The sequence below is a fragment of the Melospiza georgiana genome, chromosome 2, assembly GCF_028018845.1.
Source record: "Melospiza georgiana isolate bMelGeo1 chromosome 2, bMelGeo1.pri, whole genome shotgun sequence".
NCBI lineage: Eukaryota > Metazoa > Chordata > Aves > Passeriformes > Passerellidae > Melospiza > Melospiza georgiana.
The window spans coordinates 115,474,922-115,493,007 of NC_080431.1; the positions used below are offsets into that span (position 1 = coordinate 115,474,922).

At 48.5% G+C, this 18,086-nt stretch overlaps 1 protein-coding gene across 2 annotated transcripts in view; it reads right to left on the bottom strand.

The window, feature by feature from the left end:
* Positions 1–15,585, bottom strand: part of PDE9A (phosphodiesterase 9A) — a 57,610-nt gene extending 42,025 nt beyond the window's left edge. Inside the window, exon 1 of one of the 2 annotated variants that reach the window (XM_058045678.1) lies at positions 15,216–15,585. In XM_058045678.1, the coding sequence (XP_057901661.1) occupies positions 15,216–15,284 (69 nt within the window). In that variant the 5' untranslated portion in view covers positions 15,285–15,585. The remainder of the gene's footprint in view (positions 1–15,215) is intronic. The other variant, XM_058045679.1, reaches the window with a different exon arrangement.
* Between the last annotated feature and the right edge of the window lie 2,501 nt (positions 15,586–18,086).

The following is an 18,086-nucleotide window of genomic DNA, read 5'->3' on the forward strand; positions in this document are numbered from 1 at the left end:
TGGAATATTTCTCTGCTCCTGTGTAATTCCTGTGTGTTTGTCAATAAAACAAACAAGCTCTGGAGACCCAAGTGCTGTTCAGAAGTGGAGCAATAACCTGTGTGAGCTGAGAGCAGGGGGCTTCCTTAAAATGCAGTGCAGCTGTGGGATGAAAACAGCTGTAAATTAAAGAGTGTAAGAGCCTAGATTTAGGAAGAAAACTGCCCAGATTTGAGCAGGTCATGGGATGGTATAAAAGGGCACTGCTTTTTGGACCACACCAGCTTATACTAGGTTGAAAGTGAGCTGAGCTTGTGCCAAAATTCCTACTGACTGTCAGATGTTCCTGTTGCTAGGTCAGAAGCCAGACCTAGAATCACAAAATTTGCCACTGTTACCTTCCCATGTCCCCAAACACCTCTTCATCCTCCCACCCTTCCACACACACCAGGCAGACCCAGTGCAAAGACTGAGCAGCACATCCCCAGTCCCATTTTTCCATTCAGTGACACAATCCCAGCCACAATTTTCCCCAAGACTCCTGTGTCCGTCAGGACTTGTAGGTCATGGTCCTCCCAGCTTTTCCTGCAGTCAGAAAACACTTTAATGATACCATTACAGCACTTCCCATCAGTCTCACTATGCCCCAGTGCAATATTTAAACTCTGTAATCTAAAGCTTGTTAAATTACTTGCCCTGGATCTTATCATGGGTGAGTGGCAGGGCAGAAACAGAACCCAGGAGTCCTAATTTGATGTCTTGTTGGATTAAGAGACGGCACACTGCCTCTGAAAGAAAAACACTCAGGAATTCAACAGCAGCACTCTGCATGAGGAGTGTCCCATTTCAATAATTGTGTGTTTATAGGATGTCTGTCCTTGTGACTGAGGTCCCTGAGGTTGCTCCCAATCCAAACTCACTTCTCTGTTGGCTGCACGTTGCACTATTGAATCTTCCATTGCTCTAAATCAAAATCTTGTTCCTAGTGGACTTATTGAGGAAAACAGCCATTGAAAAGGATCTCTGCTGACAGTGAAAACAGCCAAGTGTGGGTGGAATAAAAAGAAATTGCAGACATGGGAATGAAGGATGGGGCTTGAATGCTTCTGCCAGTGTTGTGCCCCTTTCCTCAGAGCAACTCTGAGCTCCTCTGAGTGACTGGTGGAGGCAGAAATTAAATATCTCATTGTAGCCAGACTCTCCTTAAAGCCAGGAACAGCAACAAGCAGTGGGGGTGGTTTATCCAGTGGGGATGGTTTGTCCAGTGGGGATGGTTTGTCCAGTAGGGGTAGTTTATCCCGTGGGGATGGTTTATCCAGTAGGGGGTAGTTTGTCCAGTGAGGATGGTTTATCCAGTGGGTGAAGTTTATCCAGTGGGGGTGGTTTATCCAGTGGGGGTGGTTTATTCAGTGGGGGTGGTTTATCCAGTGAGAATAATTTGTCTAGAGGCTGCTGGTTTTGATGGGATGGCTGCAGGGGCTGGCAGGGGGGAGCAGGGGTGTGGAGAGGGGCAGCTTCCCTGCCCAGCACTGCAGCCCTCTCCTCTCACATCCGACAGGAAAGAGCCCCAGAGCCTCTGGGCTCAGGATGCAGCAGCTCAAAGACACTTGTGGAGATTGACCTAATGGCAAATCTCAGGAGAAACAAGAAATTTGCATTTTGCAGATGAACAGGGACGTCAAGATCAAAGTTCTCTCCTTGTGAGTGTTGGAAATGTGATTTTTTCCGCCGCCTATAACCACCCCACATTCTCATGCACAGCTTCTGGTGCCACCCACCACAGGCATGAGGGGTGTGCATGTCCACAGAGCAGCCTGGAGGCTGGTGACACAGGAAATAAGGAATGTGTCACCTGGGATGACAGCTGGGAGGAGACAGGGGGGCTGCAGCTGCCCTCTCAGATTGAGCAGGCCCTGTGTGTTCAGTGAGGTGAGGACCACACTAAAAAATAACAAGTCATCATCTAATTAAAGCCTCCTCTGAAAGGTGTGGGTGCCAGGAGGTAATTAAGCCTGCAGCTTCACTTTGTCAGCCTTGATTTTCAGGTGCTTTAGTTCCTAAATTGTCACAGCACTGGTGTGACATGGTTCCCCTGCTCCTCTAAGATGCCCTTCAGGCTGCAGGGGAAATCCCTCACCTGGAGGTGTCACAGGGTGACAATCAGAGCTCTTCCACTGGAAATGGGAAAATTTTGGGAGATCCAGGGTGTGCTGTGCAACTAATGCCTGCTCAGGGCTCAGGAAATGCCTGAAGTACCAGGACAGCCTGGACAGTATAACAGGCCTGGCTTGCCCTGGTGGTGCACAGAGACTTCAGCAAAGCTCCAGCTTTCAGTTTTCACTGGTGGTGAGGAGTATTCTCACTCCTGAGCAAAGCATCAGGGTTTTGTGGCACAAAGGAGGATGATGGTGGTCACTTCTAGAGGTGGGTGTGACCCACACCTACACTCACACCCACCTTCCCTGTGTTCTGCCCCAGGTGAAATTACTCCAGGCAATGTCTTCACAAAACCTTCATGTGGCATTCACATTCTCTGAAAAAATCCCTTTGCCCAGGATTTTTCTCCTGGGAAGCTGAGAAGCCTCAGAGAAAAGGAAAGCAATTCTTATCTCATTTGCTTCTCCTGTGTCTTGCTCATGTGGAATGTTTACCCACAGGTGATTGCTTCATTGGATTCTGCTGTGAGTTGTTTTGACTCATTGGCCAATCAGGGCCAAGCTGTGTCAGGACTCTGGAGAGTCACGAGTTTTCATTATTATCTTTTTAGCATTCAGTAAGTATCCTTTCTGTGTTCTTTAGTATAGTTTAGTATAGTATTCTACAATATAATGTAATGTAATGTAATATAATATATAGTATTAAATTAGCCTTCTGAACATGGAGCCAGATGCATCATTCCTGGCTTCATTGGGACACTCCATGCAAACACAACACCTTCAGGCACCTGATTTCTGAGGCAGGGAGTGACTGCTGCTGGGGAAAATGGGCGTGTCTCAAAAGTCAAGACTGACCCTTGGTTATTAAAGCAGAGAAGCAATCAAAGCAATAAAACATAGCCAGTGGAGTTCACATAGGGCTGAAATCCTGCTCCTAGCAGAACCCAGCATCCTGACAGAGTGATAGCTGCTGAAATTGACTGGCAGAATATTGGAGTACAACTGGTACATGCAGTAACTGGGCAGATGATGTTAATTGTGGCTGAACAGAGGCCAAAGGCTTGTGATGTGCCAGGAGTGCTATTTCAGGTATTGAGGTTTCTTATTCTGGAAATCAATTATTATTGACCAGGACAGACAAGAGAGGAAAAGATAAAAAAATTATTAGGGAACATTAAAGGTGAGAAAGTTGGCCTGACTCATAGAAAGCAGTAGGAGCTTTCAACACACTGAGGATGAGTTTTAATGTTTCCTTTTACTCCATGCAATAGTGAAAGAGTGGGAAGGAAACAAAGCCTGTGATACTAGATCATGAGCCATCTCCATACATGCTTTTCAGTTTTCCATACTTGGCATTTTTACTTAGGTTTGCTAAAACTGGATTTGTGAATCACCCATCGCAGTTTCATACTCATCTCAGGATGCTTGTTCTCAGCTGGTTGGTTTTTTTTAATCAAAAAGCACATGCTATTAAAACTTCCTTCTTTTGCAGCCTGCTGAGCTGTTCTGAGCACCTCCCTTGTGCTCTGAAGCACAGCAGCCAGCCTCAGATGTTCTGTGGGAATGTGCAATTGTTCCCGTGATTGTCCCCCGGTCTGTGCTCCCAGCAGAGTCGATGCCAGTTGTGCTGATGGAACACAATTGGAATAATGTGGTTTGGAGGATGGCAGGCCAGCCCTGCGTGCTATTGATGGCTCCAGCCCAGAACAGGACTCCTGTGTGCCTGCAGTCCATTATCCCTGGGGGGACATCAGCGGCAGGAAGGCAATGTGGGGACACTTGGCTGGTGGCCACACTTTGGTGGCACCCGTGTGTGCCACGTGGGCTGTCCCGTGACCTGCAGCTCTGAGGACAGCAGCCCTGGCACTGGGGGACAGACAGAACACTCACCCAGCCCTGTGCAGATGTGTCACAGACATGTTTCATCGAAAATCCTTTTGCTAGGATTTTTTCTCCTGAGAATCTGAGAAGTCTCAGGAACGAAATGCAAACAATGATTATCTGCTGCTGTGGAATGCAACAGGTGCATTTGTGATTGGTCTCATGTGGTTGTTTCTAATTAATGGCCAATCACAGTCAGCTGGCTCAGGCTCTCTGTTCAGTCACAAGATTTTATTATCTTTCCATTCCTTTCCTTTCAAGCCTTCTGATGAAATCCTTTCTTCTATTCTTTTAGCATAGTTTTAATATATCATTTTATTTTAATATAATATATATAATAAAATAATAAACCAGCCTTCGGAAACATGGAGTCAACATTCTCATCTCTTCCCTCATCCTGAGAACCCTGAAAACACCACCACAGAGATGTCCCTGCTTGGGCAGGTGTCCCCAAACCTTGCTGCTCAGCCTGAGTCTCCATGATCATACATTTCTGGCACTGTCTGAGGGTCTGATCCCCAAATTTCATCTCCCTTCAGACCTGTCTCAGCTGTCTCTGACCCACATCTTGCTCAGGTCCCTGTGGGTGACAGGCCACTTCTGGGATGTGTCACAGGACCTCATTCCCTGCATTAATGCCTGGTGCTGGAAGATCTCCTTGCTCAGGAGAAGTTTGAGATCTTGCTTAGCAGAGGCCAAAATTGGGAGAGCACAGCAGCTCCTCCAGCTCTGGTAGTGGGCTAAGATCATGCATGTGTAGGGTTTCCTGCAATGAAATTCCAGGTTTCCTCATAGTACACATTTTAAAAGTGCATAGTCATGCAAGTCAGCCAAAAAAATCCAGGAATGAAGAAAAAGAAGATACAGGGACTTCGATATTGCCTGGTGGCACAAAGGTTTCCTGCAAGTCAACACACAAATCACTCAGCTGCTGAAAGCAAAGGCAGAACTGAAATCAGGTCTGAGCAGTGACAAACCACGTGGGGAAGGGAAACAGAGGCCTCTGCTTCAGCTTGCAGATTGATGGCTAATTGCCAAGAAGAAAATCAGCCACACATAAGCCCTGCTAACTGCATTTCCCTTGGGTTTGTGCCAGGAGGAAAAGGCTGGATTCCTGGAAAGTCATGCGGCATCTGCAAACAGGGTTTTTTATTTCCCCCTGAGAGTTAACATGATTTCATATTTCTGTCCTTGCTGCTGTTATCAAAACCTCTGAGATGTGGATATCCCATCCCTGGGAACATTCAAGGCCAGGTTGGGAGGGTCTCTGAGGAACCTGATCAATTTGAAAATGTCCCTGCTCATTGCAGGGGGTTGAACTAGACCCTTAAGTGTCCCTTCCAACCCAATTCTGTGATTCTACCACGTGTATAAAAAACAAAAAGACAGGAAAAGCTGCCTTCTCTGAATGTTTAACCTGTTTGTGCCAAGGAGATTCCATCAAGATCAAGGAGCAGCCATTCCATTTAGGAGGGCAATATTCTGTGTGCCTTGGAAAGCAACGTGATGCAACTGGGGGAAAAGCAGAATGAATAATGGCTGAGGCTTTTTGGAGTGGAAATAACATTTTGATGAGACATGCAGGGACTGCAAAGTAGGACAGCACAGTTTGATGGGATGCCTGGTTCCTAGCCTGGCCCTCAGTTCTGTGGGACTGGTTTCTTTCCTGGAAACAATTCTGCTTTTTTTTTTTTTTTTTTTTTTTTTTTAACATTTTTTCTGAAATAAGGAGCCATTGTCTCTTAATGCACAGCATCCACCTCTGGTCTAGGACAAGGATTTAAAAACTTCTCTTGGGAAGAGCAGGGATAAGAGCCCTGGTGCTCTGGGCTGGCTTCCCCACTTGGAGAGGAGCTCAGATTAAGGACTGTGATGGAGATTTTGCTAAAGGACCATTGTGCACAGGCTCTGCAGCCTACAAGTTTACAAATAATCACATTATACTTTGCTTTCAGATAGGATAGGTAAAACCACAGCTTACAAATCCAATTTCTGTTCTATATTTGATCCTCAGAACAGCTAATCCTCTCTGTAAACAGTAAACTCTGTCCAGAACATTATCATGTTCTGATCTGCTCTCTGTAATTGGGTATTCTTTCAAGAATTTAATTTCTGTTTGATTATTTTTATTTCACCCTAGTAAAATTCCTAAATAGATAATGTAAAAATATTTTTAAGCCAATGTACCCTCAGTTTCCAGTTCTACTTCATTTCTCCTGGTCAACCTGCTGTCTTCAATACTTTAGCACTTGGTCATGTCTTTCATTCAGCTCAGTGAGCAATGTTCAGAGTCAGGGCTGAAATTGCAGGCTTTAAACAATCTAAATTGCAGTCTTTCACTAATGAGAATGGGGGATACTGTGTCAGAAAAGATTCTAGTAAAACTCAGTGATGTATCTTGCATGGACTGTGAAAATTGCTGCTGTTTCTGCACAAGCAGCTTTCATGGAGGATTTCTGAACTATTAAGGCAGAAGGTTCATGTGAAATTTTTCATTGTGATTTTCCCTGTCTTTTCAGAGTTGTTTGTCATCCATAATAAAATGAAAAACAATCCAGAACAATCCAGGTATCCCTCTGTAGGAATCACTGGAAGGAATTCATATTTCTCAACCCATAAGCAAATAGATCTTTAAAAAATATCCATAGTCCCCAGTATCCAAAAGAAGCTTTACCTAAAATCCCATATTTAAAAACATTCCAGCTTTCTCATTCTTTAAACTCAGATACAAACACAGCATCAGCCCAACTACACCCAAACTCTCAGTCTCCTTTTTTTTTTTATTTCTGGCACTAATTAACAGCTGATATTCAGAAAACCACTCATTTATCTGAGCTTGGAGTGTTAGGAGCATTAAAAATAGGCTGCCAGATTTGCCATCTGTTTGATGCAGTGGGAGCTGCTCTGGGAGAAGAGCAGAAAACCAGAGCATGTGTGCATGTCCATGTGTGGGGGAGAGAACACGAGAGCCTCAGCTGAGGGTCTGAGCAGAAATGAAAACTCCCCCGAGCTCTTCAAACACTGACTCTGATAAAAAATGAGAAGTGTGGCAGATATTTTATCCCAAAAAGCCACAGCTCTGAAATGCTGCTGATTCACACAGTTTTGGGCAGGGACATGGCTTATAATGTTCATTTCACCATAAATGTCTGTGTGGGGTTTGTTTGATGTGATTTTAACCCTCCCCAGACTCAGAGTGCCTCTCTGCCAGGTGCCCTCTGGTGCCAGCAGGAAAGAAGGACAATTCCAAATCAGCCCAAATCTCCCAAAGCCCCTCTGGGGTGGGATGAATCATCCCTGGAGATGCCACCTGCCCCTTCAATGGCTGCAGGGCTCTCCTGGAGCAGCCATCCCTCCCTTGTGCTTAACTGGGGTCAATCCCATTCCTTCCCCTATGGACTGCCCTAAATTAGGGAACAGCAGCTGCCAGACAGAGCTGAAGAACCAGGATCCCAAGGCATGTGGTAAGGCACAATCCCAACCCCTTAACATCCCTGAAAAGAGAGCTGTGGGAAAAGGGATTTTCCTCTTTTTAGGAAAGAAAAATGTTCATGATGCGCTCCCAGGACAGCCCTGCAGATTGTCACTGAGAGGGACAGCATGGCAGAGGTTGGCTCTTCCACTGTGAGCAAAGAAGGCTCTCTGTGATTTTTAGAGTCATCAGGGCTCATAGAAAAAGGGAGATTACGTTCAGGAGAGACTTGTGCAACCTACTGACTATACTAAGGGACATATTGCAATTATTGCATCTGTCAGTGCTAATTATTAATGGCAGAACACAAGCAGGAACCAGCAAGGCTGATTGTGAGGGGTCAGGCTGAAAGTTTCCTATCTTCTGCACCAAAAGTAAAAACATTTCGTACAATTATTTATTTCAACCTTTAACAAATGTCTATATTCTGGCTTTTCTTAACACAAGAAGGGCACACATTTGCTGCTAATGGAGTTCTCTAAGTGCAATTAACCCTGCAGCACACGAAGACACGAGCCTTGAAATGTTTTGTAAACTGGATAATAGAGATGCTTCAGCACCAAATGTTCTCAGTGGCTGTGAGTGAAAGTGCTTGTTTCCAAGCTGCTCACACAATTAAAGCCTGACATTGGCACTGGCTTGGTAATAGGGGACTGTTAGAAGGAAAATGGTAATTAATGGAGAGAGGAAAAGCAGGTTTGAGGAGAGACCAGCAAAAGGCTGGCTGGAATCTGTATAAGCAAGTTCATGAGGAAGGTTCTGATGCTTTGAGAGGCTGCCTGGAACAGAGGCTGGACAGTGTTAAAGGAATAAAGTAGGGATTTATTAAAAAGCCTTCAAAGGATGCACCTTGGGCAGCACAAGAGCCTGGCTGAGGCTACTCCCAAGATGGTCACGAGTTTTCACACTTTTATAAGTTTTGGTCCATTTCCATATTGGGGTTAATTGTCCAATTACAGCTTCAGGTTATGCAGTCCCATCCTCCCAGACTGCTCTCCTCAATTCCCTGCTGTTTGCACTTTTTGGGCCTTTTTGTTGTTTGCACCTTTTGGGCCTGAGGCTGCAATGGTGTCCTTGGTTCTCCAGCTGTAAAAGGATTGTTTTATCTAATTAAACTGCAAAGAGAACTTGCTAACACTTTATATGAAGTTCAGAGCTCTGTGCTAATGCACTACAGAATCTGGAAAATATGAAAGCTAAAAGTTAAGGCATCAGTTCTAGAAACAGAATGATTTTGTCCTGTTTGTGAGGAGCCAGAAGAGTTGTTTATGAGGAGAATGAGCTATATTTGGCTGCTCTGAACCCATAGGTAACACCAGAGTTACCTATGAGAAAAGTGTTAGACTGAGAGTGTTAAACTTACACTTTGTCTGGTCTAGTGTGAACATAAACTGCAATAAATACAATATACTGAGTGTGACTTCACAAAGATAAACAGCAGTAAACAAGCCTTGCTGGGTGATGGGTGTGGAAGAATTTTGGAGCTGTGCTGGGATTATGGTTTGCTCCCCTAAATGCTCTGGGGAGCCCTCACTGGGGAGGAAGGAGAAGGGAGAGTAGAGGAGAGAGAGGCCCATGTGTGACATTATCTTTCATGTTTTTAAAAGCATGAGCTGAAGACATTTTTACTCCTTAAAATGTTTATGTGCTGCAATGTGACAGAGTTCAAGGAACCTGCTGCTCATTTCGGGCTGCTCTACACCAAGTAAAGTTGGAGCTCACCAGGGCCAGCTGCAGTGAGGATGCCAAGGCCAGCCAAGACCTGGCCAGACTCAGGCTGTTCCACCTTTCCCTCCCACACCCACAGAGCTCTGCCAGCATTAGGAAAGTGGCCTTGATCCCACACAAACATTCCTATGGCTCACCGTGCTCAGGCAGGATGTAGCACGGAGCATCCCCCAGAGGTGCCCATGTCCTGAGTGCCACCAACACCCACCCTGTGCACCCCTTTGGTGTTTGGCAGCTGAAAGGGTGTTCCCCTAAACCCTCAGAGCAAACAGACACAGTGTGGGCTCCATGGGCTCGCCTTGCTGTGCTGAAGGATTCGTGGGGATGCAAAAACGCTTCATCGCCTCGAAGGGATCATCGCGCCATTATTTCTTCTGCTGTGTTTTGTTTTTCATCTGAATCCAGTTTTGCAGGTTAAAAATAGCCTGGTGAGCCTTGGAAAAATCTGTTGGCTTTGCTAGAATCTGGGCATTCATAGCACAGATGCTGCTGCTGTAATTGAAATGAAAATCTCACGTGACAGAAGCGGTTCCTGCGCGCTGATGTTTCGATGCAACAACCCTGGTGTTGCTGACATCTTTTATGGAAAATCCTTTCCTTAGGATTTTTCCTCCTGAGAAGCTGGGAAGCCTCAGGAATAAAATGTAAACAATGATTATCTGCTGCTGTGGAATGCAACAGGTGCATCTGTGATTGGCCCATGTTGGTTGTTTCTAATTAATGGCCAATCACAGTCAGCTGGCTTGGACAGAGAGTCTGAGACACAAGCCTTTGCTATCATTCTTTGCTATTCTATTCTTATCTAGCCTTCTGATGAAATCCTTTCTTCTATTCTTTCAGTATAGTTTTAATGTAATATATATAATAAAATAATGAATCAGCCTTCTGAAACATGGAGTCAGATCCTCGTCTCTTCCCTCAGCATAAGACCCCTGTGAACACCATCACACTCTGGCACCAAAGCTCAGCCTGAGCCTTGTCCTCTTCTTTGGGGACCTCAGGCCAAGAGGGACAAGATGGCTGTGGATGGCTCAGTGTCCTGCAACACAAGTCAGGTCAGTAGATACCCAGAAATCTTGAACTCAATGCATTTCTTTGAGGAAAAGAAAAAAAAAGAAGAAGCAAATTTTCTGCTTAATATCCAGAATGACTCAATAAACCAGCAAAATGACTCCAAAATTCTTTACTTGCTTTCTGAGGAAAATACCATTGAGTGATTTCATAGAATCCTTGACAAAGACAACAGTCATCTTCTTTTTTTCCAGTTACTTCAGGCTCTGTAGCTCTCTGATTTTCCATACTTGTTACAAATGTGATGTTGATTAAGACACTGGAAACAGAAATCCTCTTGAAAGAAGCATTTTTCTCAGATGAACTCCTTAAAACTCTTCAAGCAAAGCCACTAGCCTGTGACATTTAAAAAGGAGAGCCATGGAGCCATCCTGCTGGGAATAAGGCCACTGGCTGGTTCTGCTCTGCTACCATTTAAATCTCAAAGGTCAAAAGAAAATGTTCCCAGTAGTTTCTCCATGGAAAAAACGATTGGGCATGAGCTGGGGAACGTTTGTTTTTTTATTTCTTTCCTGGTGGATTTTTTAATTCAAAACAGACTCAATAGGAGTTTTTCTTCAAAACGCAGACAAAGGGTTAATAACAGTATGAAGGAAAGTAAGACTCCAGATCTGCCTTAAATATCTGACTTAAATTTGGCACTTCTCCACTGATATTGGGGGTTTGGGTGCTTGACCCCATCTAGTGGCACTCCAGGAACTGGGAGAAACCCCAGTCCATGCGGGTTTGCTGAGATCACCTTATCCCACATGGGACATAGCCAGGGCTTCTTCCCCTTGCCCTGCTGTGCTCTCCTGGGCCTGGCAGCAGAGCAAGGCTGGGCCGGCACATGGAGGTGGTGGATTCCCTGTGTGCTCAGCCCCAGGTGCAACTGAGAAGTGCAGAGGGAGCTGCGTGTCCAAGCAAGTGGGCGATGGACTGCTGGCTGAGAAGATCCTTGTTGGAATTCAGGACATCCCTCTGGCTGTCCTGGACTGCCAGGACCCCTGCCAGGGGCTCAGAGACCCTGGCACAGAGCCCAAGGTGCCCCTGTGGGTTTGATTGCAACCCATGGAGACAATTACCAACCTTAGATGAAGAATTGCAAGCCACAACAGTTTAAATAGAATGATAGTGAATTTATCACGGGGTGAAAAATAGATTTTTGGGGTTTTTAGAATGGGGGTTCAGGGGGCAAGATGGAGGGAACTGGGCGTGTCCAGCCTTTCTCCTTCTTCTTCTTGGCCTCCATCTTCTGCTGTGATGTTGGCACTTTCAGATTGGTTTAGAGTAGAAGCTCACTGTCTAACATAGGTGATAGGTATTGGAAAGTAATTGTAAACATTGTACATGTAGTTTTTAGTACAAAGATATAACACTGCCCCAGGGGCAGGCAGAGTGCCTGGACTGTCTTGCTGAGCTGACCTCGGCAGGTCAGGAGAAAGAATTTTATAGATAAGATACAACAAACAACCTTGAGACTGAGAAATGAAGAGTCCTGACTCCTTCTTTGACCACTGGGCTGGGAAAAGAGACTTCCTAATGCATCTTGGGGTCATTCTGAGCAGTTAGAGATCCCGAGAGATCCTTTACAAATAAATAAACTGAGCAGCACTTGTTTCCCCTGGGTGTGCATCCCTTGTTTCCCCTGGGTGTGCATCCCTTGACGTGGGTGCTGGATAGGAAGAAGGTTACACTGGAGTTTCATTTTTCACCCAGCTCCAGAACAAGTGATCTCTTTGAAGCTGTTTTGTGCAGAGCCCTGGATCTGGAGCATGGCTGTAAACCCACAGCCTTTCATCTTCCCCTCCTGCATGTCCATACCTCTGCCAGCTTGGGGTCTCACGGGTGGAATCTGCTGGGCTGGGCCACCTCAGGTCCCTCCTAAAGCTGCCCCAGCTTGGAGAGGTGTTCAGCCAGCTCTGGAGGAGAGCCTAAGGCTGTGGTCAGCTTTGGTGAAGGCAATTTTTGTGCCTGGCTGGGCCTCTGAAGGTCAGTTTAGCTCAGTGCCCTCTTCTCCAGGGTGAATAGACCAAGTGACATCAGCAGCTCCTCATACAGCTTCCCCTCAAGGCCTTCACCATCTCATGGCCCTCCTTGGGACACTCTCTAATTGTCCAATGACTTTTTTATATTATGGTGCCCAAAACTGCCCCCATCAGTTGATGTGAGGCTGCCCCAGAGCAGAGCAGAGCAGGAAAATCCCTTCCCTTGCCTGGCTGGCCATGCTGGGCCTGGTGGCCCTGGGACTGGGATGTCCCTCCTGGCCAGGGCACTGCTGATTCACATTCAATTTCTCTCAACCAGGTCCCTTTCCTTGTGCTGGTCCTCATCATCTCACTCTCCAGTTGATGCACACAGCCAGGGTTATCCCATCCCAGGTGCATTTTCATTTTCCCTTGTTGAACTTCATCCAGCTGGTGATTGCCCAGCCCTCAAACTTGTCAAGGTCTCTCTGCAGAGCCTCCCTGGCCTTGAGGGAGCCAACAGCTCCTCCCAGTTCAGTGTGATCAGCACATTTATTTAGTATTCATTACAGTCCTGTGCCTAGATTGATGAGGGTGCTGAAAGGCCCAGGAGCCCTCCAGGACCCCACCAGTGATGGGACACCAGCCTGATGTCACCCCTTCACTCCAACCCTTTGTGCCTGACCTGTGAGCCAGCTGCTCACCCACCATTCCACAGAGTTATCCAGCTGTGGGCTGGACATTTTGGGCTGCACCTTTTGCCCAGAAGGACATTGTGACAGACAGACATGGCCTTCAGCCCTTCCTCTGGGACGTGCTGGCACCGTACTGCTTTAGAGCAGGCTGGTGGTGCCTCCTTTATTTTAATAACTCCTGGGAAGGATTTCAAAGCCAGCCAGCTCTTCTTTTGTAACCAGGTCCTTCTGCCCTCGCTGCTGAGCCCCTCTGGAGCTGCCAGCACACAAACCTACTTAGTTTAGCTGCACTCTCCTGGCGCAGGGCACAGGGTCCCGGGGGAGGCAGCCGGGTTTGTCCCTTCCTTTACCCCGCACCGAGGTGAAACAGCTCCTCCTCCTCCCAAAGGCAGCAGCACACCCTGCGGCAGCACGGCTGGAAACTCAGGATGAGGCCATGGAAACGCAAAAATTGGCGCTGAGCAGCTGCAGCCACAAGCAGAGCTGGGGAAGGATGCTCGGTCCCCAATGCCAGCTGGGGTTGGAGCCTCATGAGCCCTCCCAAACTCAACAAGTGCTGCTATAATGAAGCTGTTCCTCGTTATTGGTGGACAAGAAGCTTAGCATTGATTTAATGAGGTCCCTTCAGAAGCCTCCACTGCTGCATTCCTTGGAAGATTAAGGGCTGCTGCTTTTTATCCCCCCTCCCTTCTGCTTCGTTCTAATGATGTTACTGAGCAGGCAGGAGAATCTGAGCTGTGCCCTGCTTACCGCTGGGTGAACCCCATTTACACGGCTTTTTTACTTCAGGAATCCTTCCAAACATTGCACGGGTGGGATTTCACATCTGACAAAAGAAACAGTTAACATTGACCGAGATTAAACCCCCTTTAATGCTGCCTGAGTTTGCATTTGCTTGCTCATGTGACTGCGCCTCTCCCGTGCCTTCCTTTAGTGCTAAAAGTACTCTCCAGAGGCTGGTTGGAGAAATGCTGTATTATTTATTTTTTTTTTAATCCAGCATAGATGACAAACACTGTGCGTTACCGACATCTATGAGATGGAGACACTCACCACCTTCCGAAATTTCAGTAGAAAAATTATTTCAGTACAAAAATTATTTCAGTACAATTTTTGTACTGCACTGTACAGGTACCAGTAGCCTCCATTCAATCCGTGTTTCTGCGGGCCCACAATTTATTAAGCAACCAATTTATTAAACCCTGGATAAAGAGAATCAGAGCCCTCACTCATCTCAGCAGAGCCGGCAGGGACGATCTCACGGCAGCACAGGGACCAGCATCACCACTAAGCTACGTCTGAGATGGATCAAGGGGAGCAGCTTTCTCTGGGGAACCCGGCACAGATCTGGATTCTCCAAGGTCTTGTTCTCTCTCTTGCTCTCCAAAGTCACAAAGGATGTGACTTTGAGCGGTGGTAGTGAATTTCCAGGGCAGTGTGGAGGCGTGTGGTGGGATGGGACTGTGAGCAGCAGCTCTCCATTCACTCACACACCACAGGGGACAGAAAGGGACGCGGCATCGCTGCTGCTTCTTTACAAAATCAAAAACAAAAAGCGACATTGGGTGAACAGAAAATTTAGAGCAGGGAGGCGAGAGTGATGTGAATTTTGCAAATCAGAGTTTACTTGCTCCGGAGCTCTCTGTTACAGAAAAGGCGCTTGGTTTGCGGCCAAAGAACCGCTGACAAAGAGAAGGGGGGAAATAAAAAAGCCTTGCAGAAAGGCGCCGGCATTGTTCGCGTTTAAAAGCAGCGGGCTGTCAGCCCGACAGCGTGCGAGCCCTCCCTTTTAGCCAGGACACATTTAGAGAGAGCCAGGACACGTTTCTCCCTGCGCTGTGACCCGTGCTGAACCAAGCAAGGCAGGGAAAGTTTGAATTATCGGCGTTACCGAGCATTAACTTGGGCAGGGGCGGCAGAGCGTCCCGCAACCCCGGCACTGCCGGGCCGAGCGAGGTGCCCGGGGGCAGAACCAACCTCCAGGAGCTCGAAAGGCTCAATCCCTGCTCCCACTGCCTGGGGGGGACACCTCGCCCCGGGCTGAACTTTGTAAACACAGCGCGATGCTGCTCCGGGAGGGGAAACCGAAAGCGAGCATCCCCACGGCGGCAGGGAGAGCTGGCAGCGATTCGGTGCTGGCAGCGCCCAGCCCTCCCCTGTGCCAGCCTCCCCTTCCCCTTTAAATAAACACCCGTGCACGATGCAGCGGGCTGGCAGGATCCCCCCCTTGCCGTGGAAAAGGGATGCGGAGCCCATCCGGGAGCGGCCGCAAAAACAGCGAAAGTACCTTTTGGATCCTTCCGTCAATGTCCAAATAAATGCATTTGGGCCGGTAAGTGGAGGAGGCCGATCCCATCTTGCCGCGGCTGGGCTCGTTCCCGGCGTCAATCAGAGCAGAAAATCAGCTCTGTCCCAGCCGGCCGAGCCAGCGCTGCCCGACAGTTCGGTGTCCCCGCTCCGCTGTATCCCGCCGTACTCTCATTCTGGGAAGGTCCCTCCTCTAACGTGCATGCATTTTGCTGTGCCTCTGTCTCTCCCTGCCACCTCCTTTTAGTTTTGCCTCGCTCCGGCTCCAGCTGCCTCGGACGGGGAGAGGCACAGGCTCCAGATGCTGCCGGCGAGCCCCCTCTCCATCCCCATAGCAACAGCCCCTCGTGGCTCTGAGCCTGGGCATCCGCGCTCGGGCTCTGACCCCGGGACTCGCCAGCTCGGCATTTATCCCCCAAGGGGGCTGCAGAGGAGGAAACACCCCTTCATCGGGGTGCTGAGAGATATAATTTAATTTTACGCTGAAATAGGACCGCAATTATTAGTTAGTGCCCCTCCTGAGCTGCTTGCACAGTGACACGCTCCCGTCTGGAAGTGCCCTGTGCTGGAAGTGTCCTTTCAGACACCCAGCCGAGGCTTGCACCTTCTCACTCCAAACTCAGCAGCTCCGTCTCCACATCCCTCCCGTTACCATCGCCAGGACAGAAGGAGCTTTTTCCCCCCTCTGTAAGCTCCAGCAGCACCAAGAGACCACAAACCCCATCCTCTCGCCCACCGCCATCCGTGCCAGCCCCGGAGCAAAGGGATTTGTTATTTAGGGGAATGTGGAGCCTCCTGGCAGAGGCATCACCCCCGAGGAGGGCAGGAGGGAGCGCAGCCCCAGCGATGCTCCCGGAGATGCCGGGTGCCCTCTGCTGTGCCCGGGGCAGCGGAGCCGGGCACGGCTCGGGCATGGAGCTGGGAGGCAGCAGAGAGGATGTACAGGCAGCAGAGAGGCTGCTCAGGCAGCACACAGCCTGTCCTGACAGCCTGAACTCTGGGTTTTATGGGGATTTTCATGGAGGGGCTGCAAAAGCATTTCCTGGCCTCCTCTGTGCTGTGCTGGCTGGGGCAGCGCAGTCGGGGATGCTCACCCTGCCCACCCTGAGCCTTCTGTGCAGCCAGAGAGAGACAAAACTGACCCCAGCAGAGGCCAAGGGGCTTGGCTGTGCCTTCTCCTTGGCTGTGCCTTCTCCTTGGCTCTGTTTTGTCCTTGGTTGTGCCTTCTCCTTGGCTGTGCCTTCTCCTTGTCTGGGGTTTGCTGCCCCAGGGAAGGCAGGCAGGGCTCTGCTGCTCCTCAAAGGGGATTTGTAGGGCTGGAGGGCTGCCTGGGTCCCAGAGCTGCCTGGCAGTCAGAGCTGGGCTGGCCCTTCAGGGTGAAGGCAGTGGTGCTTCCAAAGCTCTCAGAGGCAGCAGCAAAGTGGTTTTATTGGAAGTGCGAGTTTTGCTTCACATCATTCCTCTGGCAGCCTGGAGCAGGCTCTGGGGGTGTCTCAGGAGAGAGCCCTGGGCACTGCAGGGGTGTCCTGTGGCTTGTCCTGTCCCCTCAGCTGTGCCACAGCCTGTCCCACACCCCACTACCCACTCGATTCTCCTCTGGGCTGCATTGCACTCTGTCCATCCCACAGATTATCCTGGAAACTCTCCCACAGGCTGATCCCTCACACTGCCCCACAGGTGATCCCTGTGGCTGTTCTGAGCTTCTCCCACTTCCACAGCCCTTCCACACCAGCCCCACTGCTCTGCACCCCAGTCAGGACCCCTGGGACCCCCCACTCCACACCCTGCTCTGCTGAGCACTGCCTTAACCCTGCTTTGCTGTGGCTCAGCCCTCAGTGACCTGACTGACCCAGCAGGCTCCTGGGGAAGGTGACCACGATGACAAAAATGCAGCCATTGGGAAGGAGACAGCAAGAGCACTCCCTGCACTCCCTCTGGGGATGCACATGGGGCATTTGGGGTGGGAGAGGAGGATGCTGAGCTCTCCCACTGTCATCACCCACTCCAGGAGTGGTCAGACATCATCACTGGGGCATTTCAGGATTTGATCACACATCACTGAGATATCTAATGATCAGTCTCACACTGGTGAGAACCTACTTTTTGATTATTTTTAATTTTTTTTTTTTAATGTGACCAAGAGCAAAAGGACAAGCTCTGAAATCCAGGTGGTGATTCCAGTCTGCCTCTCCACTGTCCTTGTCCTGTCTACTCTCCCTGTGTATTTAAAATTGTTTCTTAAGCTCCATCCCCCTTTCCCTAATTACAGTAATGCTTGTTGGAAAAACTGCTTTTCTGTACAGCTGCTGACTATTGCTCTTTTCAAGAACTTCATGCAGAAGTGAATCTTCAAAAGCTGAGCACTCAGAAACGATGACAAAAGCCTGATGCAATCAAAGGCCCAGTTTAAGACCAAGCCTGAAAGAAGACAAAAGATAATATTAATAAAAGAGAGTGTGCAGCTCCAGCAGATCACTGCCTTCAGCTGCTTTAACCTTCCAAAGTCTCCTTATTTCAGTATACACTGGGCAATGTGGGGCAAAAAATTATTGGGAAGCATTATCCTGTCTCATCAAATCCTTCCAATCCAAGACCAAATCCAAGCAGTAGAGTGCCAGACAGTGATTTTCCATCATTTGCCTTAAAGGAATGTTCTGCCCAGCTCAGGGCAGTGCCAGGCTCCTGTGCCCCTGACCCCATCAGGTGTTTCCCAGCTCTGCTTTGCCTCCCCTGGGATTTTTACTGAGGCCAACACTCTTCCCTCTGTACACTCCAAGCCTGGAATGTTCCTTTTGGAGAGCTCAGGGTCAATCCCAGGGATGTGGCAGTGCCCCAGCCAGGTGTCCCTTAC